We start from the raw sequence: 25,947 nt of genomic DNA on the forward strand, positions 1-25,947 counted from the left end.
TTTTTGAATGGGTTTTGTTTCACAATCCTTTACAAGGGTGCGGTTATCCCTATTGCTTGTACACTTTTTTTCTACCACATCTTTTCCTTCCCTTCGTCTTTCTATTAATTTGCTTGGAAACAGAGCTCTGTGTACAGCCTGCCTCTTTTGCAATGACCTTTTGTGTCTTGCCCTCCTTGTGCAAGGTGTCAAAGGTCGTCTTTTGGAAAACTGTCAAGTCAGCAGTCTTCTCCATGATTGTGTAGCCTACAGAACTAGACTGAGAGACAATTTAAAGGCCTTTGCAAGTGTTTTGGGTTAATTAGCTGATTAGAGTGTGGCACCAGTACCTGTACTTATTGGTTTACTTGCATAACCAAAATAAACACTTAAGCATATTTTAAGATAATATACATCATTTCAGTCAAGTTACTACAGTACTGTATACTTTCTTCAATACTTTAAACATATCAGGGTGGTTTCTGGGCTTATGTCTAGTCTCAGACTAAAATGCATGTTTGAGCTGCCTTAATTTAAAAGCATCTTGCACCGACACATCTTAGCATATATCAGTGCCATTGTTTTGTCTCTCAACTTTGTCTTAAACTACAAAGATGTCCTAAACTAAGGCGTAGCCCTAAACCATGTACGAGAAACTCCCATAGTTTTCAATGTGATTTTATCTGATTACAAAATACATTCTGAAAATCTCTGCAAAAGCAGATAAATGAGACGACTGCTCAAGGTTTGCTTTTATTAAACATCACAAGAATCTTAAAAAAACAGATAAAACATTAGAAAAACAGACATGAATTTCAGACACCTGGGTATAAATCTATAGAGGCAGACCATACTGGCATTATGATATCATTCATGTGCTTTGGGTTAAGGCAGTGTCAGAAGAGGAGAACTGGTAAGTAACAGTGTTTGGTCCTTGTTATAGGGTGGACTACTTGTTAGGCCTGAATTTTAGCAATGGCAAATTCTTGATTCAAGAAAAGCCTTTATATCATTTTTTTTGCTATGTATAACTAAATGTTTTATGAAGGCTCATGATGTTAGGTATAGAACCTAAATTGTACCGGTAATTTAAACAACTTCAGATGTAAACCAATAATGTAACAATAGATGGACAAACATGAATGGCAAAAGATAAAGTAACAGAAGCAGATTTTGTGTTTTAAAACCAAATCGAATTTGTATCTTTTTAAAGACTTTTGCTAGCTCAAAAGCTGATCTATGATCGGACAAGTCAGACACTAGTCTCAAGGACCCCGTCTCTGATCCTCCAGCTCCATGGCCTTTTGCAGCAATGGGCGTGTTTGCATTTTGGGGCGGGGGTACAGCAGTTAGGAGCCGAGACACATCGCAAGAAAAGGCGTTTTTCTGTTACTTCTTCGTCATAGGATACAGAGCGACCATCCTCTGCTTGCAGACTGAACACTTGCTCTGAGATCTGCATGAGAGAGAAAATTATATAGTTGCCAAAAAGACTACAACTGAAATATATATAATATGTATAACTATGCACACACTTTACCTGATCACTAATTCCTCTTGCAATGTGCCCTACTTTCACTTTTGGAGTCTCACGAATATGAAAGCATTTCCCATCAAAGTCCCTGATGTAAACATCTACCCCTGTAGAGACAAAGAAGAGACATTAGTACGGTACAGATATGTCTCACCTAAAGTGCGTGAACTGCATTATGCCTAATGCTTTTTTGATGGTTTACATTATTTTAATCAGGACTGGTTTACATACCCTCAAAGCAACGGGGAGGAGGTTGATTTTTCTGGGCTATCCAGTCCCTGCTGAAGCTTTGGCCATCTTGTTGGCTGGTGTAAGAAAATACACCCGAGCTCAGGTCATCGCCAGGGCCGACTGACCAGCGTCCTGAATCCTGCAGTAAATAAAATGGCAAAAAAAGTTTAGTCAATGCAAATCAAACAGGCAAGGGGTTTATGCCAGAATGAGAGTATAGTTCCTAGCCATATCTGCCTAGAAAATCGCAACTTTTAATTTTCTGTCGGTCTTAGTACACAATGTAATTACAGAAGAGTCACGTAAGCGCTGGAGCGCGCTGCGACGCTTCGATAGCATTTAGCTTAGCCCCATTCATTCAATGGTACCATTTAGAGATAAAGTTAGAAGTGACCAAACACATACATGTTTTTCCAATTTAAGACGAGTAGTTATACGAGCAAGTTTGGTGGTACAAAATAAAACATAGCGCTTTTCTAAGCGGATTTAAAAGAGGAACTATATTTTATGGCGTAATAGCACTTTTGGGAGTATTTCGACTTGGCGCAGTAACACCCTCCCTCTCCCATTATGAGAGGGAGAAGGGGAGCGGACTTTTCAGGCGAGTTGAAGTACTCCCAAAAGTGCTATTACGCCATAAAATATAGTTCCTCTTTTAAATCCGCTTAGAAAAGCGCTACGTTTTATTTTGTACCACCAAACTTGCTCGTATAACTACTCGTCTTAAATAGGAAAAACGTTGATGTGTTTGGTCACTTCTAACTTTATCTCTAAATGGTACCATTGAATGAATGGGGCTAAGCTAAATGCTATCGAAGCGTTGCAGCGCTCCAGCGCTTACGTGCAGGCACACAGATGATAGAGGGATGCATCAACAATTCTTAGTTAAGGTAATAACATATTTTAATATTGAAAATGAGTAGACTATTCCTTTAACTCTAGGGGAGCTGGAAAATGTGGAGTGTTCCTTTAACATGATGCAAGGGTTTGTTTACCTTTTTGTCCCAGTATTCTGAAGTGAACAGGCAGTCGCTACTCAGACATGACAGCAGCTGCTCTTGTAACTCAGGCTCTGATAGGCTGCTCAGGTAGAAATCTAGATACAGTAAAAGAGTAAACAAGTTACATAGTGTTGTATTTTGTACTAAATGCCTGATGTTCATAGGCTAGTAAGACTTTCTTATGGTCAGATGGTAGCTAACCTCTCTCAAGTCTCCATAGCTCTTGCTTAGTGGGTCCTGGGGGTTCTGGCTCAGTCTTATTGATTATCTGTGGCTCGGGTGATGTAGGTTGAATGTGGATCAGTGACTGTGGAGGAGAGTGGTCATCATCTGTTCTCTCCTCCATCTGTTCCCACCGTTTTACCTCATCTGGTTTCTCTTCATGTTGCTCGGTGCCATCTCTCCTCTTCTGCTCTGAGCTCATCCACTGCAGCTTGGAGCTATGAGAGGAAGTGGAATATTGGGATGTGGTGGGTGTGGTCAAATGAGTGGGGTCAGGTTTTTCTGGCTTGCCCAGTGGTTTCTGATAGGTTCCCCCTCTTGCTGGGCTGCGAAGTCCTCCAACTGTAAAAAAAAAGATGATTGTATTATATTTCATGTTTATTCATAATATATAAGCACACAGATAATGAGTTTTTATTGGTACCTTCTTTAAGTGCCTTAGCAGTTTTTATGATGAGGTCTTTGGCGGAAGCTCGTTGGTTCGGATCTTTCTGCAGTCCTGCTTTTATAACATCAGCGGTATGGGAGCTGCAGTCATGTGGGATTTCTCTCAGTGGTGGAGGTTCTTCTGCTATCTGTGACCATACAAGAAAACGTGTACACTTTTTAGTGAACAAATCACAAGTGTTATCTGCTTATTTACTTAAAGGGAGAATTTTCCAAAAAATGAAAATTCTGTCTTCATTTAATGTTTGTAACAAAGCAGATGAGGGTCACCCTTCACTTCCATAATAGGAAAATAATAGTATGTAAGTGATCTGTTTGGTTACAAACATTCTTCAAAATATCTTCCAGAAAAAATGTATACAGTTTTGAAACAACTTGAGTAATTGATGACAGAATTGTTATCACTTTAAATGGCCTGTCCAATCATGACTTACTTTGAGAAAAAGTGGACGAGAATAGTAGCGGGTCCATGGATGACAGCCATTGAGCATGTGCAGGAGCATACAGCAGCTACTCCAAATGTCTGCTTTTGAAGAACGGGGTTCATTCATCACCACTTCAGGTGCCATGTGAGTCTCTGTGCCTTTTAGGTCTAAACACAAACACGTACATAAGCTATGTCCAAAATTTAATTGAAATATGCGTTTGAGAATACAATGTCAACACTTAACTTACCCTGACAAAAACTTCGTCCTTGTTTGTCCATCCTTTCTGATTGGCCGAAATCACATAGGAATGCATCTTTCCCATCTTCAGACAGCAAAACATTATCCGCTGAAAAATGACAAAAAAGGAAAACACAAGGTGAGAATGTTTTACCAGCCACTACTCACTTTATCCAATACACTTATTTTTAAAGGGGACATATCATGAAATGTTGTGCTATAATTGAGTCCCCAGTGCTTGTATCAACCTAGGAAATGTAAATAAGATCAACCCAGTAATTTAGTTTTGGTAAACCATTCTCTGCAAGCATGTAAAAAAATAGGTCGTTGAAATTTGGCTCCCCTTATGATGTCATAAGGACCTCTTATTATAATATCTGCACTATCCAACCACAGCACTGCCAATTAGTGCAGAGAAAGGCACAATTGGGTTTTAATTGCAACAAACCACCATCATTGTGATCAGTGTTTGAATTTCATCAGCTCATTTGCATTTTAAAGGACACACCCAAAACAGCACATTTCTGCACACACCTACAAAGTGGCAATTTTAACATACTATAATAAATTATCTATATGGTATGTTGAGCTAAAACTTCACATATGTGCTCTGGGGACACCAAAGATTTATTTTACATTATCTTAAAAAAGTCTTGTGTCACCTTTAAAAACATAAAAAAGCATTTACAACAAAGTGTTTCAGTCATAATTTAAATTATTTTTGACGGAAACATTATATTTAAATGGTCTAATTTTTCCATCTTGTAACTTTTGAAAAGACTAATGGTTTTCAATGAAAACGCCTAGTTTTTCAAATCAATCATTACTTGCTATTTTACGAAAGCATTATTCATGAGCCACAAAATTTGAATGATACAATACTGAAAAATAGTGCAGAATAACGTGTATTAAGAGACCAGACTCGATTCATGTTTGATTTCATGTTGACTATTAGCTCTAATTGCGTGAGATTATTTTCACGCATTTCACAGACTGTCTGCCTGTTTGTGTGCACATCTCTTCCCATAAGTCTTTGCTTTAGCAGGGGTGATAAGTGCTTCCAGGAATAGTTAAAATTGGAGTGTGAGAGACTTTCGGTTTCTAAACAGTAAATCACTAGTGGCCTTAAGAAATCAAGTTTAAGACTAAAATATTTGGACACCAGATGGCGCTGCACTTTGAGTTTAAATATTTGCTTAATTCTTCCGTATCAGTCTATATGTAAAATAGAAACAATGTTGTTCGTATAAACTTATGTGTTTCTGCATTATATGTGGTCAGTTGGCACAAGACTTCACACTGCTGGTGTTTCTCTTTTTCTCTCTCTCCTCTTTCGCTCTTCCCTCCCCCCTCATCTGTAACTCATGAGTCACGCTGTGGGAAATTCCCAGCCCTGGGTGCACACAATGTATTCTGATCTCCTTTCTCTCTCTCACACACACACAATCTCATCATTTGTCTCATCACAGGTGCTGTTTGCCTTCCCCTATTCCTCAGAAATACCAAATCCAGCCGCAAAACACAACATATGAATCGATTTAAATTTCACATCTGAAAATAATGCAATTCTCCAAGTTGTTTATGTGAGCATCTGGCCCAACATACGTCATATGTTCGTGTTTTCTCTGTTTAAACTTTAAAATCAACCAACCCAGAGAAAAATTTTGCTCAGATGTTGGTCTTTTATGGCCTAGGACATTTTATAGATTATTAATTCAGTCACAAGATCTCACCACATATGAGATCTTAATTCACAGCTACGAGGTTCGTGCTTCATCTAAAAATGAAACCTTTGTGTAATATTATGTCTCATTTAGGGTTTTTAAAAAGATCTCACTGTCTCAAACTGTGCTCAGATTTGCCAAGATCTTCAATAAAAAAAAAAATATTGAGAACTCCAAAATTTCTTACATTTATTTATTAAACAAAAATTGTAAAGAGTTTTGCCACAACTTTGGTTTATATGGACTAAAAACTCTTTAAAAGCCAGAATATGACAGATTTTTGTAATAAAATATCCACTTGCACATTGTGATATATTTTATATTTATACTTGCATTATCCCAAACATTCCCAAGGATTTGTAAATACAGATAATTTCCTATTTTAAATAATGTGCCTTTTCTCCCTTATAAATGTCACCCTTTAAGTGGATTAGGCCCATTTCCATTTCTACCCCTTACCCCTACACTTTCCCCTACCCCTCCGTTTAGCACATTCACAAGAATGGCTAGGGATGTCCCAATTCTCTTAGTTGGAGGGGTAGGGGACGGTCAAATAGCCCTTCAAACTAGGATTTTTCAGGACCCCACTTCAAACGAAGGGGTCCAACATGGCTGCTCATGCGAGAATAATTTAAGTCTTTTTTCACATTAATAAACTTTTTAATAATAAATAATTATTTGTTTTATGATGCATTCAATCTTGTGTTCATATAATTATGGTCATGTTTAAAAAATAAAAACACAAAAAAAAATCGCTAACGTGTGCTAACATATCCAGCTTTACTAATGCACAATACTACAGCAACACCATGTGAACAAATGTAACCTTCTGAACCATAATCGCGTCCCTGTTCCCCATCTGATCGCGTCTTGCGAAAACTCCCGGTGCTTCAGATTGCCAGTCCACTGCAGCGATTGTGAACAGCCCGCGGAAAACCGGAACGTGAATACACGGTGGTGCGCTGCTTTTGGACTTCCAGGGCTACGTAGGACGTATCATGTCATTTGAAGGTGAAGTAGTGGTGTCCCATTTCTTAGAGGAATATTTTTAACCCTTTTCACTCTGTGTTAAGGGGCAAGGGGATGTGTTGGGGGTAGGCGTAGGGGTATAAAATAGAATTGAAATTGGGCCTTTATATCAATGCTAACCTCAGTTTCCGGTTGTACAAACTATGGCAACACGAGTGGACAAATGGTGGCGTGGCAGTTATACAGTATCTAACACGCAGCTGTTGTGCCTTGCAGCTAATTCATAATGATGGCGTAATAAATTGTGATCAAACGCACAGGTAAAAAAATGAATAATTATATCATCCACGCATAAATTTAATACGTCCCTGGATGGTCAAAACAACATCTTCCATCGTTCCCTTCTCATTTAAGCCTCACCTGTTATTGTTTATTGTTATTGTGAAATAGCGGCCTCTAGTGGTGGAAATCTTACATATTGTGCCTTTAAGTATCCTGAACCAAATCATTACATTATTTTCTCTCGCTTTTCTTTCCCATGTGTATCTTTATGAGAACATATAAACACATGCAACATCTGTTGACATCAAATGAAAAACACGCATATAATGAAATCTTTCACTTTTAATCGCAATCTTCTTGTCAATTCTGAGCACAATCTGTTAACATCTTTATCCTTTAGAAATTTGGGAGGCAGCACACATAACAAAATGTCTCAAAATCTTTGTCTGATAAAAACAACCGAGACGAAGGAAACCTTATTTGTGATTTTCATTTCCTATGGGAAGTTTCCAAAGAACTGTGGCAGATCATCACTTCACAGCTGAGACACTGATGTCAACTTTCCACATAAATGAATTAAAGACAAAAAAAAAAAGAAACCTCACACCCTTTCTGAGGTCTTTATGTAACGTGATTCAGCTCCTCAGGAATACCAACTGTACAATCAAGTTTTCCCTATAAGGTCTATTTTTTGGACTTACCTTTGATGTCAAGGTGAAGGACGCGCCTTTTATGCAGGTGATCTAGCGCCCCCAGTACCTGCTGCAGGTAATGCAGAGATAAATCTTCTGGCAGACGGCCTCGCTTATCTACCAGTTGCCCTATAGAACCTGAAGATATAAAAGAAAATCTCTGAGCTCAATGAATCAGGATACCGAGGGTTTTTGCATTCAAATGAATGAGCTTATAAGTTCTCACCTGATTTGAGGTCCATAAACAGGATGATGGACGGACCTTCACGCACCACTCCAAAGAGTTCCACCACCCGAGGAGACTGCAGGGCACTCCACGAGCCCACCTCCTCAGTGCTGAAACTCACCAATGGCACCTGAAATTATTCAAATACACATTTAAAGAAATAACAGAAGTCAACATAGCAAAGGCAACTAAAAGTTCTGGGGAGTAGGGTGGACTTTAAAGGGATAGTTCACCCAAAAATGAAAGTTGTGTCTCACCCATAGCTTGTTATAAATCTGTATAAATATCTATTTTGTTGATGGAAGATATTTTTGAGCACCATATTTTTCTTTCCTACTATGAAAGTCAATGGTACTTCCTGCTTGATTACAAATATCTTCATTTGTGTTCATCAGAACAAAAAAAATGTATACAGGTTTGTAACAACTTGACGGTGAGTAAATTATGACAGAATTTTGTTTGGACGGATTTTTAAGTCATACCTTTTTGGCAGCACACATGAACCCCGTGCCTTTGTCTTTGATGCTGTAGACCTCTCCAAATGAACCCTGCTTTAGAAAAGCACAGCGCTCATACTCCCATCCCTCTCTGTACTCATAATTCACTGGTTGTAGCCCCTAAAAAAGGATATGAGATATCAGAAAACTATAATAATTTACATGGTTAAATATATACTAGTACACTTGTAAGCATGCATTAACATTTAGTACTACAACGTTAATCTAAAAACTCTCACACAGCATCCATTAAAAAATATTCTGGTAAAAAAGGAAATTAATTTTGATTTAGCAAAAACATATAGCAAATATTCTCTTTACTGTATGCAAATGCAAAAACACGATGATTTAATTACTGTAATACAGTAATGAGAGCCCGTTTTTCACATTACAGTAATGAGAATTGAGGGTGGGGGTTCATTACGAATATGTTGCACGGTGCAAAGGAAAAAACTCATGCAGAATATCTTTTTATCTTCTGATTTTGAGGTGAAATATGACTCGAAATATGACATGCGCCGTGTCTCGGTGAGAGTCACCCCAAAATGTGACAGATAAATGCACATGACTTCAAGTTTCTCAGTGTTTGCTTTTGTGTATTTGTGAGGAAACTCCCTAAGCAGAACTAGGCTGGTGAGGTACACATAAAACCCTGCCGAATGCATCAAAACAGGAAACTGACGACCACAAGAGTCAACTTTTGGTCTGTGTACATGTATGCTTGCGTTTCTCACTCTTTCTCTCTGTATTAGTATGCTTATTTATCTTTATTGTTTTCTACAGTCGTCGAGCACTGGGAGCTCGTATGTCACTTGTACGGCTGTGTAGTCATTTGTAAATTTGTATGTTAGCATGCACAACTCTTTCGGTATGAGATCATCGATGTGTCAAATTCAACATCCCGCTCGCCGCATACCCATCGTGTTTGCAGTTAGTGTTGTTTAGATAAAAATATTATCAATCAAAAATATTCAATCAATCAATAAAGGTGTTTGGTTTAGATTATTCGTTTTAGCTATGGTTAGACCGACCAGCTTTGACGTCTCGGCTGTGTTTGGACGTCTGTAAATGGTGGGTTTCCTATTATACTTAAAAATATCACCTCTTTAAATAGAATCCCTTCATTTTTATCGCTCTCCTCTCTTTCGTCCTCCTCTCTTTCTCTGTACTCTCTCATCACATCTTTGACAAAGCCGTGGGCAAAGCAGGGATCTTCTGTTGTGACAAAGTCCCTGAGGGCCATAACAGCCAGAGGACATTCGGTCTCGCTCTCCTGAGTGTAGCTCTGACAGGAGGACAGTCTCGGGAAGGTCTGTTGGGCCGGCCATGATGGGGCTTCTGTCTCCTGCACAGACACCCTTTCTGTGCTAAGGGCACAGCTGCTGTATGAACTGCTACTGGTACAAACTGAATTTCGAACCTGAACCAAAAGGATTCAACAAAAACACATTTGTCAAGCATGTACAAAGAAAGACAAAATAAATCTATTTTTCTATCTGTTAATATATTACATAAAAGGACATTTACATTATACTTTATGAACACTTATGGGTTGTTGAGGCCATTTTTGTCTTTTTATGTCTTAATTTGGCCACAACTTTCTGTGTTTCAGCAAATGGAATGATTTTTGCTGACAAATCTTATATTGACACATATATCTTGAGAAAATGCTTTGAAATTTTTCAAAAACTCAACAATATACCGTGAGCAAATTTACTTGTTCTGTGTAAAAAAGCCACTAAATTAAACTGCTGTAAAAATGTATCAGATTAATATTTTTTCCAATTTTTTTTCATAAATCTGTACTGATCAAAACTACAAAATGTTTACAAAATTTCAATGATTTTCAATGACATTTCAATGATTTTAACTCTTTAATTGCCAAGTTCATGAGTGGTGGGGGGAAAACACACACACACATTGACTGATTTTCAATATAAAAAGTGATTGTGGACTGGATTTTTTAAAACCTTTTTCACAGTCTTGGCTTTGATGCATTTTTAATTTTTGTGCAGCATCAGTTTTTATTTTTTTCTCCCTCATTTACTGTTTTTGCCCCATTGACTTCCATAATAACTAAATTTTTTGGTTGCAAAGCCATGACACCATATAATCATGCATTTTTGATTGTTGTTGTTTTATCCATTTGCGAAGAGGTAAAATTTGTTATTTTTACGGTTATGATCACCATGTGGCACCATAAACCCTTTATTAGGCCTGTGCAAAAAACAGAGCTTAATTTCTGGCTTGTACATTGAGTTATATGTAGTACTGAATTGGAACAACCCACAAGGGTTAAAAAAAATATAATATACATATTTAATAGGGCTGGGCATAGATTAATCTCATACAAAATAAAAGCAATTTTTTGCATAATATATGAGTTTAAGCTGTGTGTTAACATTATGTATATTTTAACACATACATATATATACATTTAAGAAATGTTTTATTTATATATAGTTTTTATTTATATAATATAACATTTATAAAAATATAAATAAATGTATATACACATGTAAATGTTTCTTAAATACATACATGAATGCATGTGTATTTATATATACATAATAATTACACACAGCACAAACTCATATGTTATGCAAAAAATTACTTTTATTTAGAGATTAATCTAGATTGATCTATGTATGCCCAGCCCTAATATTTAAATGAATGGTTGATGTATTTATTGGCTTAGCAATGTCCACTTTAAAGAAAAGTTACTTTAGATTTTTATTTTAGAAGTTGCCCTAAAAGTATGTTGCCCTTATAGACAGCACGGCAGTTTCTTAAAGATAAAACCGAGCTAATGTACACGCATCCCATTCTTCATTACATTCAACCTATTTAATTTTGCTCGAACTTATTTTGCCAAGTGGTTGATGTCCTCAGGGCAACATATTGTGTTGACCCAAGGACAACATTTTTCTAAATAAAACCTAAACCCACCCCAAACCCCAAGCCTAACCATAACCAAACCCTAAAATCAGAGGGACATCATAACTGAAAAACAATGGTCTAGAAACAGCTAATCCAGATTGTAAGCTTAAACTTAAAACAAACTTATTTCTGAAATCTGATTGATTGATTGAAATGTTGTCCCAGGGTCAACATAATGTTGCCCTGAGGACATCAACCACTTGGCAAAATCAGGAGAGCGATTTAATTTTTCATCCCTTACTGTATATCTGATGATTGTAGTAATAACTTACATGAGCAAGTGATGAATGGCAATCTCCACTGTCCTGTTCTGGCACTGACTCGCTGGCAACAGCTCTTTGATGGTTGTCTTTCTCTACCTGCACACGTCGCCGTCTCTTACGTCGCTTCTTCCGGGGCCGACTGTGAGAGACGGAGCTGTGCAGGGATGAAGAGGAGATGCTACGCAGGCTGTTTGGTAGGCTAAAAAAGATTGAGTTTTATTATTAATGGGCAGAAGAGCATCCTCTTGTATGGCGTTAAATGTTAAGTAAAGTGTGTGTTGTTCATATGAAAGTCACATGGGATTTACCTGCCATTGGGACAGAACTCCTGTGAATCCTGAGACTCACCTATATGGAGAGAAAAATCATAGTTTTTACTATAAGCACTGTTTGCGAAATGATCTGTGAGCCAAGTTCATTTCATTGTCTCTTTCTTTCCAAGTTAGTACTCACACTCTGCTTGAGCAATAATGGACTGTTTCTCTGTCCCGTGTGTTAACTCATGATTCGCAGTTCCCTGATTGATGGCTTTCAACAGATAGGTCGATAGTTGCTCCACTTCCCCTCTTTTGCTCTCTGTGTGGGACGCTGAACCGGATCTTAGACAGTTCAGATCTTTGCTATTGCTTTGGGCCATATGGCTAAATGGGACGGTGGAGTTGCAAATTCGCTGCATCTTGGTATTCCTAAAAAAAAGGCAAAGAAACAGTGGTTAGGCATTTTTAATCCATACCATACAGCTTCAGTGTTTACAGCCTATTAATAAGTATTGGCGTAGAAATGCGGGAAGAAGAAATTATTTTAACGTGATATTAATACAGTTCCTCTTTAAACTGATTGCAGTGTCACACGCACACACATAGTCTGATCATAACCGCTTCACAGACAAGGTTACCACACACCTGGCCATCTCTAACCGGCACTGGTTATGCTAACTGGCAGGAGTAGGTATTTTGTTTCAGATGTGACAAGATGATACCAATTCATTTATTGTTCCCCCTAAAAGCGATTCGCTCACACGCCTGAACTTTGTACCTGCTGACAGACAGAGGCCGCAATGTTTAGCGTGAACACAAAGACTCTATTCTCCACACCAACATTTCCTTCTTCTAAAGGTTAATCTGTGGAGTGGGAGGAGCCAGGAAAATCCACGATCTGCTGAGGATGAGATATGAGCTTTCAGCTTCAATCGCTTATCAAGATGAGATCGGGCTTTATGTGGTTCACACCACATCTGTTGTGTTGTTTTGACACTGTTTGACAGGACACAGCCCCCGCCTGGTTTAAAGCTACAGTAAATACAACCCCGAACTCATTCGAGAAATGAAAAAGACCTAATTTAGACCATTATATCAGCGTTGGTTATCTCTGATCAATTACAAAAGTGAGTCAGCTCAGTGTGACTATTTCTCACTAATTCACTGCAGGTATCCGTGGGAGGTGGACGTAACGAGAAGATCCTTTTCATGTCCCTGATGAATATTTGATCCAAAACAGGCAAGGTTCACAAGGTGTGGTTTCGCATTTTTTCGTATACTTCCTCATTGTTTGGAAACATGGTAATGTGTTTGTTAATGTTGCTTGGTAAGGTAAGCGTCACTATTGCAATGCTCATACTGTACATACAGTAGAATAGTGGAACAAGACTTATAAGTAGTAACTGTAGACAAGATATTGAGAAGAACCGTGTAGTTAGTTTTAAATTAACCAGATTAGTAATGGTAACATGGTTGGGAGTAAAAATGTCATAGGGAAGGACCCCAGCTAGATGCCAAAATATTTGCATTTTATATTTACGCATTTTGCAGATGCTTATAAGCAAAAAAAATTATCAGTATGTGTGTTTCTTGGGTTCGAACCCAAGACCTCTCGTGCTGCTAACACAATGCTCTACCACTAAGCTATACAGAAGCATTGTTTTTGTAGTGACTTGCAGTGCACTTAAAGGTGCAATGTGTGACTTTAAGAAGGAAATGCAATTTAATATACATAACTGTATAAAAACCTTACAATTGTATTTGCTTTATTACCTTTGAATGAGCCGTTTTTATCTACATACACCATGGGTCCCCTTAAATGCATTCACATTAGCAGCGACTAGCAGTAGCAGAGTGAAGCGATCTCATTGATTTCAACGAAAGCTCGGGGGCATCCGACGACAGTGACCGCTGGGGACCGGATAGGCGTGTCCAATCACGGGGCAAAGTTGAGAAAAGTTTAACTTTATGCAAATTATAAGCGCATTTTGGAGCGACTACCAATGAGAACAAAGCAGTGGATTTTATGTCATCCATCTCTCGTCAGTGACTGGAGTGGACGTTACTCATTTGTTTAAGTCAACCAGATTTAGACACACCTCCTAACAACCTCTTTGAAAGAGACGAGCGACACACAGTGACAAAGTCGCTTATAATGTGAATGTACCTTAACCCCCCAGTCACATAGCTACAAGAGACAGAGACAGAGTGACAGGCTACCATTCATTTTCAATGGGAGTGGCCGTTTGCCAGCGACAAGCGACGAGCTCGCCTCTGCGCCGAGCAAGGTGGGGCCAAAATATACAAGAAGTCTATTTTATGCAAATGCTGAGCGATGCAACAAAGCGACTGCCAATCGGAGTGAAGGGGCAGCGTGACGTGGATGAGTGACTCGAGTTTAAGAAAATAATTCAAAATGTCGGAACATGCGTATTTCTGTATGATACGTTTGGCATTTTATCTCATATCTCTTACTTTTGTCGAGAAATAAATACTTTTACATCCAAAAACATCGTTCTTCTTCTTGTAACTTAACAATTCCTCTGAAGTGACTTTTGTTTAGCCCACATTGTTGCGGCTACGCCATAGAACCTACACATAACTATAATAAGCCCTTTACATGGAAGTCATCATTTCGTGCCATCATGTTTCTACAGTAGCCCTAAATTGGCAATAATAATAATTAGTTACATTTATATAGCGCTTTTCTGCAGCACTAAAAGTGCTTTACATATGAAAAGGGGGAATCTTCTCAACCACCACCAATGTGCAGCATCCACTTGGATGGTGCGACGGCAGCCATATTTCGGCAGAATGCCCACCACACACCAGCTTATTAGTGGAGAGAAATATTGCCAATTATTATATGAGGGGATGATTAGTAGGCCAATGGGCAAGTTTGCCCAGGATGCCAGGGCACACCCCTACTCTTTTTCAATGAACATCCTGGGATTTTTAACGACCACAGAGAGTCAGGACCTTGAACGTCTCATCCGAAAGACAGTGCTTTTTGACAGTATAGTGTCCCCATTACTATACTGGGGTGTAAGGACCCACACAGATCACAGGGTGAGCACCCCCTGCTGGTCTCACTAACAGCTTTACCAGCAGCAACCTGGTTTTCCCAAGTCTTCCATCCAAGTACTGACCAGGCTCAACCCTACTTAGCTTTTTTAGTGGGCAACCAGTCTTGGGCTACAGGGTGATATGGCTGCTGGCTGCTTAAAGGCGGGTGCATGATCTCTGAAAGCCAATGTTGATATTTGAAATCACCTAAACAAACACGCCCCTGCCCCAATAGAATCTGGACCTTCTTTTGATAGCCCCACACATACGAAACCCAGGCAACAATGTTGGTTCGTAGACACGCCCCTTACTGCTGATTGGCTACAAGTGTGTTTTGGTACTCCCTTTTCAATTTTTTTTTAAATCATGCACCCCGCCTTTAATGGACAAAATGGCTGCTGGCAGCTTAATGGACGTTTTGTTGTCTCAGACCATGACGTGTTTGTCCTGTTGCAGCTACCGTAGCACTTATGGTGGTGAAATTCTTCCTCACCTTTATTTTATTTAAAAAAAACATGCTTTATTTTGAGATAAATTACTACTGACACGTTTTCATAATACTAAAGTACTACAGTCTTATAGTCCTCTGTCCAGATGAAAAGATCTTCTCCCCATGGAAAAACTCACACAGTTACAGCATGTTGCATCAGTGAGCCTTCACATGACCCCAGTTAATCTGTACAACACAGTCTCTCTCTCTCTCACTCTCTCTCTCCGGCCATCTCTCTTCAGTGTGCATAGTACCTCTAAACTAAGAGAAAACAGGCCTCCATCTAAAACTGATGTCATTCGCGTAGTCGCTGCCAAATGTTTATTGGCAGCTAAGAGCCGACTCCTCCATTTTGACTCTTATTAAAAAGGTTGTTACATCATGAAAATGACTTCAGAGAGCAATCACAGCACTGTGGGAAGATTAAAAATCATCTTTCTGCTTTAGACACAATTCATGCATGAGTAATGGAACAATGTTGCAATCTCCACAGAGTCACGTAGCCAAATGACCTGCACTTCTTCAAACTTCAAACAGAGACCCGTTTCACACGGCAAGATCACATGCGCCTGCAAGCGAGAAACCGACATCACGAGACGAGAGAAATGCAGATGCTGCCTGTCTTATACTGACTAAAACAACGTTTCAGGTTTCCATTCATTTAAACAACAGCAATTGCTAAATGTTATCTAGCAGCTAGCACAAATGTGATCTCAAAGCACTTTCTTATCTGAGAAAGAGAAAGAAGATAACATACCAGGTAAGTGTCTTATATACAGGCTTGCATTCTTCAAATGCATAAAGGAAGAGAATGTATGCGACCTTCTCCAAATGCTTATGGACTAACACTGGCCTGTGTCCGGTTCCTGCTTTCCCTCTCCTTCAGTCAGTATGCACCTCTGACGATTGATCCCGCTGGCTCTCGGCCATGTCGAGCACTGCTGCGCTCTGATTGGAGAGGGCTGATTTACGGGAAATCCATTTCAGTTTCCCCTCCCTGCTCTCTCCCCTCCTCCTCCTCCCCTTCACTTACAGGCAGCTCAATAACCTCACCTGCCTAAAAGCCTCTTTGTATTTTTAACTGCACTCTTGGATAAAAGAAAACATGTACAATGGTCTAATAAGATCCTGTTTATAATTTCCATTTGATTTATCATCTTGATAAAACTTATACTGGCTTGTAAAATACAACCTTGTTCTCTCTCACAGGAAAAGTGAGAATCAATCACAAAGTGTCAATTTTTTCCTATGGCCAAGTTCTTAACTTTGCTTTAGAGTAGCTGAGGATCAAAGATCAATGCATTTTAATTATGCAAAAAATAAACACTTTCATGCTAAATAAAAATGTAAAAAGTGAATCAACTATGATTTATCATTTTTAAACCTATGTTCTGATTGTGACATTGCAAAGCAGTTTCACATGCAGTAGGGCTGCACGATCATGACAAAAATGCAGAGTATTCACCTTGATATTGCGGTTATTGCTGACAGTTAATAGACTTTACAGTGAAGTTTTGAAGTGTTTTATAACTTTGTTTTATCAACTTATCGATTTTATAATCTCCGATTTACCACTGTATTTGGTAGGGGTGTAGCAATACATCCATATAGATCGATACATCGATTTTATTAAATGATCAGATGCATCGATGCCACACTGTAAAAAAATTCCGTAGAAATGGGTTGCCGGTAACTTAGCGTAGATTTAAATTTATGTTTTTACTGGCAACATTTCGTTCAAAGTTAAATGAACATTAAACACTTACCAGTCTTTGTCTTTACAGAGTAAAACTAAAAAAACAGCATCAAGCAAAACATTATGGTAAACAAAATCTGAAGCAAAAAACAGAAAAAGGTTGATGATGATTTCTGGTTCCCAGAATGCTTTGCATGAGGCTGTTATTGTATAGTTTTATTCTTTAAAGATAAAGACTTGTTAATATTTAAATTGTATTTAACTTTGAACAAACTCTTGCCAGTAAATAACATAAACGTAAATCTACGGTAAATTACTGGCAACCCAGCTGCAATAACAATGTAATTTCTACGGAATTTTTTTACAGTGCACACGTAAAAAAATCGATTTAAGTTTTCTTATCGCACATTTTTGTTTATTGTATCTGCTAGCATCAGCAAGTAAATGCGATGCACCAACAAAGCAGTTGTAGCAGCGAAAACACAGCGAAAGAAACAAAAGACGAGTGTTTGTTTAGCACTACAGGTGATATTGTCCATGCAAAGCGCAGTGTCCTCTCTCATGAACATGTTGATTTTTTTTTTTAGAAACATCTCTCAAAAGAGACGGTTGTGCGACAGATCAAATGCTTAAGTTTAACAGCTTTATTTTTTTTTATTATACTACCTCAGTGATTGTCACTATTGCACATTTTGGCAAAAGACTTTGACTGTTGCCATCATAAGCTTGATTTTATGTGACATTTTGCCCATCATTATTCATTTTTCTTTATTTAAAAATGTGTATTTTTGTTAGTTTGTTGTTGTAAATGTTCCAATTGGGAAAGATATTGTGCCATTTTCAAAGAGTTTAAGTAAATGTTCATGTTATATATTTTGGTCGCATTTGTAAGGAAAAAATCTAACTGCTTAACCAGGCACGTAATATAAAAATACCGATAAATTAATCGGATTGAATCGTAATCGCATCAAGAAGTGTTTGATGTATTGGCAAACCCCCCATCGTTGGCGGAGAAAATCGATTTTGTATCGAATCGTACAAATCTGTCCGATTTACACACCTAGTATTTGGTGTCCAAACATGAAATGAGCAAAAAAAATGGATAACTTTATTTGAGGCTTTTGGCAATTATGTACGTAATTGTTTCAGCCGTAATTGTAATCCCAATTAGTTTTTCATTTAATTGTGCAGCCCTAACATACAGTGTAAACAACACATCACTGTCGTTCAGGAAATCCACAGCCCTTAGAAAAAACAAAAAACTATTTACTTCCGTTTACGTAACATTAACATTCCTTGCCAGCTTAACATTCTATAAAACTGGTTTAACGGCTTCACTAAATGGTTTTGAAGCTAAAAATAAGATTGTATGCAAAAAGGCATGATAACAATGTACAACCTCATACCTTTAAGAATCACTGGATCGCACTGAACGATATAGACGGTTTAATCGGACACTTGTTTATGTTGGTACTGCTGAAACCATCTATACTTACTTAAAGATACAAATTGTAGAATCCGCCACTAGAGGGCGCAGAATCAAAACAATAACAGTGATGTAGATTAATGACGTTCTGAAGCAGCGTGGAATGATGGGATTTGTGAGCCCAGTCTCCTGAAAATGCGTATAAATAGCACAAAGTGTAAAACTCGTGCAATAGATACGCCAAATTCCACTTTGGCGTGCATATGATACGCAAGTTCTTCCCATTCACCTAAACGGGGCATCTTTTTTTGTCGTTTTATTTATTGGTTTCTCAATTTTTTTGCTATTTTTTACCATTTTCGCTTGGGTTTAGGGTTAGAACAACTTTTTGTTATATAAAAATGACATCCTAACCCACTCTAACCCCAACTCCAAGCGACCATGGCTTAAATATGGACAGAAACATTGAGAAACCTGTATATTAAATAACCTTATTAAGCAAATCTAAAATCTAACCCTAAACCCAAGCGAAAATGGTTTAAAAAACAGAAAAAAATTGAGAAACCAATAAATAAAACGACAAAACATGATGCCCCGTTTAAGTGAATGGGAAGGACTTGCGTATCATATGCACGCCAAAGTGGAATTTGGCGTATGTATTGCACGAGTTTTACACTTCGTGCTATTTATATGCAACCTCAGGAGACTGGGTAGGATTTGTTGTCTTTAACTCAACCGATGATGGCCATCAATCAGACGCAAACGAGAAATCATGTTAACAGATGATGTAAAGTAATCAAGTTTTATAAATGTTATGTTTAAAGACATTGTTTTATTTCATTATGTAAGGTTTCATGTAATGTTCAAAGCGAAATTGTTAGTCATAGATGTTATTAGCCCAATTTGAATGTTTTGTTAACACGGCACAGAATTAAGTGTTCAGATCAACAAACTTACCATAAACAAACGTGTAGCCTGACAGACGCTATACTGCATACTTCCACATTTGTTCATGACACTGTTGTCATGTGGTTTACCGTCAGTAAAGGCGGTAACAAAGGGTAACGTGGATATTATTGTCATTGACAGGTGACTGCACTGCCCCATGTCACTGTTTAGAAAGGCAATTTACTAGTAGTTAAAAACATTAGACTAGAGATATTAGTAATTCGCTGGACAAAATATATAACACTGGCCTTGTGGTTTTTGGATAATTTACTGCAAATATCTTACAAATTGTACCTTTAAGACACAATGCTTATTCTTTCCACTCTCTGGACAACATATACCAACATATCTATTTTTTTGATTTTAACAATTGGACTGCTACAAATCACATAAAATGTCACTTCTAACCGAGAGTTCAGGGAAATTATGTGGTTTGCTTTGTAACGGTCAGACAAAAATTCGTTACCAGGCGTTAACTTTTCTGCACTAGCTGTAACACAATGCCGAAAACAACTGTAATTATTAACAAGATCAATGTAAACATGCAGGTTCTCCATTTTTTTCTTCAGTCGAAAGGTTTTTGCAGAAGTGAGAACACAAAGCCAGAGGCTGATGAGGAAGAAGATACACAATGGCTGTCAGGGGATCCAGCGAGCCATGGCATACGGAAGTGTGGATGTTTCAGGCAAGTTAAACAGGAACAGTGTGGTATTGAGGCCCGGGCCAGGGGCCAGAAAGGAAAACACATTCTAAGAGCTATAATGACAGAGTTTACCACTGAAGTGTGCGACAAACAAACAGTTTAACCAAGGGGACTGTCCACTTCACATGACTTGACAATTCGTTAAAGACTGAACATAAGTTGTCGTGTTCTTGTTTATTGCGAGGCCAAAAATTGGACATCTGTAAATCTGTGTGATATTAGATTCCGACAGGTGCGTAAAACCAAACTTAAAAAAAAAACACATATTTAAAGACCAACTTATTTCCCAACTAACAAGAAACATAAAAAATCATCATTAAAAATCCAACATAAATCACATTAGCTAGAGCTGCACAGTTAATCGAAAAACTTACCGGGATTAAAATTATGGGTGAAATCGCCAAAAGTCTCAATTACAGCTGTCCATTTGTGCTTATTTCTGTGCATTTCGGCAGTATATTTGGGCACCAAACACAGTGGTGAATCAAAGATTTTAAAATTGACAAGTTGACGTGTACTTTAGCCATTCGTTTTGGATTTTTTACTAACAACATAACTCCCAGAATTATTTGTTTACATTATATTATTTAGTTTTGAATAGAATTAACAATGCAGCTGCTTCAAATAAACGTCAAGACTTCAATGTAAAGTCTATTAATTTGCAATAATACAATATAAAGGTGAATAATGGTCAATTATGATTTTTTTCATAATTGTGCAATCCTAACATGAGCAATCATTTCCAAGATTTCCAGATGTAAAAAAGCAGGAAAAGAGAATGCACATGTCCTAATTCTTTTCAGAATATTATGCAAAAATATTCAAACAGCTGTGGAACACAAAAACGAAACAGCACTTTTTTAAGAATTTAAACTCAATCATGTAAACTTATTCAAAAAACCTGGATGTGATTATCAATGCCTGTTTGTTACTCTTCATATGAGGATCTGGGTGGGTGTGTGTGTGTGCGTGAGCATGACGGGTGAATATTGTAATAAAAGTGCAATCTTTCCATTTTAGACGTTCAAAAAACTAAAACGCATGAAAGAGCAAATGGGTTGAAGCATGAAAAACAAGAGACGAGTTTTCCTATTTGGAAGTTAAAGGAAAACAGACTCCAGCACACACACATTGAGACATTAGGCAATGACTCATCCACGCCCCCACAGATGAACAGGATGCTTGTGTCCTGAGTAAATCCTGCTCAAAAGTCTGATCATACAGAGACTAGAGCCCTGCAACATCAGCCCAGAACAACCTGTTGACCGGGCCACTGCATACTGACCCCTGCATACTGCCTAAAGTGGGCAAACTATGTCAGGGGTCCATCTGCTACCAGGAGATACAAGTCTTTTGCTCTGAGACAGTTTCTATATGCGCACATGTATGGACATTAATCACATTATTGACAGTAGATATGCACATTGTATGTTTATAAAATGTTTATTAAATATATTATAAATGCTACTGTGAATTTGTGCACACACATACAAACAAATTATAGACAACTACTGGAATAAATATACAATTTGTTGTTAAAATTAAAAATAAATAAATAAATGTAAAAGTTAAGGATGTGCATAATTTTTTATCTTATTTTTATGCGACATTTGTACTATTTTTAAAAGTAAATTGTTAATTGTATAAAATACTTTAAAAGTCCTTTTAGGGGTTGCACAAAGAGAAGCGTTTAAAACGCATTTAAACTGTAAAGAACCAGAAGCGTTTTAACTTCCTCCCTCGCCATTCCGCCATTTCGTACAAGTCAAGTACAAGTTTTAACTCCGAATTTAATGGATATAACCGTTGTGAGTATTAAAGACGGACATTTGTGTCGGTCACTAAAAGGGAAATTTAATAAAGTTAAGGGGACTTACCGTAATTGTAAAAAAATAGACGGCGGAGAATTGTCTCGTAACGGAGAGTGTCGAGCGGCTCGGATCGCTTGAGACAGGCAGATAAAGGCGGTGCCTCAAAACCTAGTGAACCGGCTAGATAGACAGCATTAGCATTTTTGAGCATCCGTGTTCGCGAGGCTTTCTAGATAGGCAGTACATTACGGTTTGAAATACAGTATATGACATCACAACTAAGATTCATATCGAAAGTAAAGTTTTCGCTAAAGCAATATTGAGGTGGTTTGTTGGCCATATTAAATTTGATGCAACTAAGTTTGGTAAAATGCTCCAAAAATAAAACAAAAGCGCAGTGCAGTCAAATATAAAAAAATTTACATTATGAAACACGACACTGTACTGTACAATGTTAATAAAACATTAAGCAGAAAAAAAACAAAAACAAAATTGTAAAAGCGTGTCAGAAGAACCCTGTCATATTTTAAGTTTATACAGTGGAATGTTTAAATGTTATGTATAGGAAAATTAGGACTCATTTACGTTACTTAAAAACGTTTTTTTTGGGGGGGGGGGTATATATAAAAATGTTGTCTATTGTGACTCTGGCACTTTAATCATAATACAAATGTTTTGATCTATAGCGTCATCTAGTGGCTGGCTCATTGACACGCCGACCACTGAAAAAACAAAAGTGTATGAGAAGCATTTACAAAATGTTCAGAGATATGTTTTTCTTTCTGTCACTTAGAGTGATCAACAAATGCAACAGTGAAAACGGAATATATGAATGACGACAATTTATGGAAAATACTATGTAAATGAACAATAAAAAGTGAGTAATAAACTAAGTATCAGATACATTTGCAAATAGAGTAAACGTAGTTTATTTCTTATAATAAAGAAAATGGAATCTACATTTTCAAGTTGGATACTCAAAATCTGGAAATATACACACATATATTTATGTTTTATTACTGATAAACGAAGAATGTAACAATGTGCCATTCATACTATAAACAACATGCATCCAATGCGCAGATTATGTTGCTCATAGATGATTGGATATTCTACCTGTCAATCAACATATGGCCACTGCTATTGGTCCATCACTTATCCTCTTACTTCACTGGGCGTTTCAGTCAACAGAGGAGCAAGTCGAAACGCAGGAGACAAGGCGAACACTAGAGAAAATGGCCGACAGATTTTCTAGGTTCAACGAAGAACGTGATTTCCAGGTAAAATATAATCAAAATCACCACGTATTAGGACAAATTTGAGCTTCTATGCATTTTAGAAAGTCGTGCTTTTAACCGTTTGTTTTGCTTGTCGTATGAGCCTCGCGCTACTGCTGTGACACTGGAGTAGCGGTGTCGACCCAGTTTAGCATTGACAAGCCCTAGACCAGCGAGGTGTCCATTTCGCTTTACATTTGACATCATGCATTTTTTATAAATTTCCAACGCCTAGCAAATAATAGTTGACGTTTGAGACCTATTGCTATTTTGCCTCATGTATTTAACAGCACTGTATTGCTAATTTGTCAAAAGGTAGAAGCTTTTAGGATGACCGCAGTTGTGCCCGGCCTGGCAGTGAGAGATAAACGCCTCCGTCAGGAAAATGTGAGCTATTATCTTCTTTACTAAAGACCACCTGACCCTAATACCCACGTTTTACATTTTAAGTGGTCGCCTTTGCTTGGTAACCTCGGGAGCAAGGGCTAAGCTTTCGAATTAAAGTTGTTAACGTTAGTCAAAAATTTGCTGTTTAACTTTGCTAGGACGTTAGCTGTGTCTTGCCTGATCTCGCAGTTTGGCAACATGTGAATAATGCACGCTTTGTTTGGTTTGTTTTTGTCTCAGTCTATCTCTTGTCAAGCACAATGACATGTTTGTGGACTTTTTTGCATACCTGATTTGCAAGTTATGCCAGTGGAAAAAATACTAGTTTCCTTACAGCTTCAAATACGGGTTATTGCTGGAGTCTGGTGTCTTTCTAATGAAGATTAATGCTAGTGAGATCTGTTTATTGCATTTTGCTTTTTTCAGGTCTGACGTCTAAGCCTACCTTACAAAACATTACTGGTGTGCATTTTGAGACAAGATATGCCAGTACAAGCTGTGTTTTTTTTTTTTTTTTTTTAGTTAAGATGGCTCAAACATGCATTTTAGGCTGGGACTAGGTTTGGGACTAAGTCATGTGCAGGAAACCACATCTACAATAACTATTTTCAGACTAAACGGTTTATGGCAGGGGACATGATTTCTCTCACATCTCTTGAGACAACTCACTATAGACGTTAAACACTTTTATATTCCTTCATAGCAATTCAGAAGCCATCATACTTGCAACTTGGCATATTGTTTATGAGGGAGTTATGAGAATTATCTTGAAGTAGTCCCTTTAAGCCAGGGTTTAATCTGCTTTGGCTAGAAGCTGGTTTTTATCTTGTCCCTCTATAACCCCGTTCACAAAGCGTGTTGATGGGGGTAGTAAATACAAATCAACATTCACAATGAAAAATGTCTGCAAACTTGAATGAAGCAGAGATCAGGGAGCTCCTCAGTATCCTCTCCGAAGCAGAGATCGTTCCCCAGCTTAATGAAGTTGTATGCAATGCACAAGTTTATGATCAAATGAGAAACAAAATGCACAAGAAATTGCAGATCATAAGCAAACAGACACTGTAAAAAATATTTCATGAAGTGCATGACTACAATAACATTACACGTCACATGATTTCATGTTTTCATTTACAGGATCTTTACGGGATGTGTGTGAAAGCACACACTTAGATTGCAGAAAATTGCTGCTAGTTGAACCAAGATCAAAAGATCCATGGACAAATCCTTGAACAGTTTTCTATATTTTTTCGAAATCTGGGTGTAACAGTACTTTCACACAGGACAGAAGTAGGGCTGTGCAAAAAATCGCCTGTGATTCTCATGCGTGTTTCATCAGTAAAGCCGGTTCTGTGATTAGAAGTAAATCACCATCAGCTGCTTTCAGATGGAGCGGCATTTATTATACAGACCCGTAGTTCACAGAGAAGCTAGGCAAAAAAGCATAGATTATCAGAGTCGATTTTGGACCCGATTAACTTCTCTGTAAACTACGGCGCTGTATAGTAAATGCCGCCCCATCTGAAAGCAGCTGAAGGCGATTTAATATTAATCAAAGAACCGGCTTTACTGATGAAACACGCATGAGAATCGCAGGCGAATTTTTGCACAGCCTAACCCCTCGTTCAGACAGCCAGCGACGTTATCGCTGTGTGTCACTTGTCTCTTTCAATGAGGCGTTTCTAAATCTGCTTGTCATAAATAAATGAGTACCATCCACGCCAGTAACTGACGAGAGAAGGATGACAAGAACTCCACTGCTTTGTTCTCATTGGTAGTCGCTCCCGAAATTCGCTTGACATTTGCATAAAGTTAAACTTTTCTTAACTTTCTTGCATCAATGGACACGCCCATACGGTTGCCAACGGTCACTTTCGCTCGTGCCGCCGGAAGTCGCCAGGTTTCCATTGAAATGAATGAGATTGCGTCGCTCTGCTACTGCTTGTCGTTCGCTGTCTGAATGGGGCGCTAGACAGAAGTGTTAACACTTGACGGAAGGCTTGTCTGAAGCGTGGCCAACAGCCAATCATGGCCGCAACACATGCTCCGGTCTTCCATAAACGTAATTGGCTGGGTCTGCCTAGGTTAGTTGCATAAGGCGATCTGATTGGCTGACACATGTGTTGTCGCTTGAAAAGTTGAGAAATGTTCAACTTTTACAGCGAGCACGGCAGTGACGCGGCGCCGATGGATTCACAATTCAGTTCGGCAAGC

The 25,947-nt window shown here is 38.1% G+C and overlaps 2 protein-coding genes across 11 annotated transcripts in view; one reads left to right on the top strand and one right to left on the bottom strand.

Moving 5' to 3' along the window:
• Positions 1–719: 719 nt before the first annotated feature.
• map3k14a (mitogen-activated protein kinase kinase kinase 14a) lies at positions 720–22,293 on the bottom strand. 2 transcript variants are annotated; one of them, XM_055191952.2, is made up of 16 exons: positions 22,136–22,293; positions 12,126–12,358; positions 11,981–12,020; positions 11,682–11,871; positions 9,572–9,889; positions 8,455–8,589; positions 7,973–8,102; positions 7,756–7,884; positions 4,090–4,188; positions 3,849–4,006; positions 3,392–3,542; positions 2,947–3,309; positions 2,740–2,840; positions 1,745–1,883; positions 1,520–1,620; positions 720–1,435 (listed from the first exon to the last, which is right to left on the bottom strand). In XM_055191952.2, the coding sequence occupies exons 2-16, from the start codon at positions 12,346–12,348 to the stop codon at positions 1,232–1,234; spliced, it is 2,481 nt and encodes an 826-aa protein (XP_055047927.1). In that variant the 5' UTR covers positions 12,349–12,358; positions 22,136–22,293; the 3' UTR covers positions 720–1,231. The 2 variants fall into 2 exon arrangements, with proteins under 2 accessions (XP_055047927.1, XP_055047929.1); XM_055191954.2 differs by lacking the exon at positions 22,136–22,293 and adding an exon at positions 16,243–16,406.
• A 905-nt stretch (positions 22,294–23,198) lies between these two features.
• The window catches only part of gpatch8 (G patch domain containing 8), a 35,179-nt gene continuing 32,430 nt past the window's right edge, over positions 23,199–25,947 (top strand). For 5 of the 9 annotated variants that reach the window (XM_055191862.2, XM_073857123.1, XM_073857124.1 and 2 more), the window contains exon 1: positions 23,287–23,349. Coding sequence is in view for 2 of the 9 variants with exons in the window: in XM_055191825.2 (XP_055047800.2) it covers positions 23,200–23,349 (150 nt within the window). In the remaining 7 variants the exon portion in view is untranslated. Of the gene's footprint in view, positions 23,350–23,661; positions 23,734–25,947 lie in introns of all 9 variants that reach the window. The other 4 variants (XM_055191815.2, XM_055191825.2, XM_055191836.2 and 1 more) reach the window with 4 other exon arrangements.

The sequence above is a fragment of the Misgurnus anguillicaudatus genome, chromosome 19, assembly GCF_027580225.2.
Source record: "Misgurnus anguillicaudatus chromosome 19, ASM2758022v2, whole genome shotgun sequence".
NCBI lineage: Eukaryota > Metazoa > Chordata > Actinopteri > Cypriniformes > Cobitidae > Misgurnus > Misgurnus anguillicaudatus.

What these genes read in the sequence shown, in the direction of transcription:
- map3k14a (XM_055191952.2), bottom strand. Translation starts at nt 12,348, where the DNA reads ATGCAGCGAATTTGCAACTCCACCGTCCCATTTAGCCATATGGCCCAA. An exon ending in AGGACGAAGTTTTTGTCAGG is followed by an intron (nt 4,007 to 4,089) that starts GTAAGTTAAGTG and finishes GTTTGTGTTTAG; the next exon opens with ACCTAAAAGGCACAGAGACT. An exon ending in GCTATGGAGACTTGAGAGAG is followed by an intron (nt 2,841 to 2,946) that starts GTTAGCTACCAT and finishes TACTGTATCTAG; the next exon opens with ATTTCTACCTGAGCAGCCTA.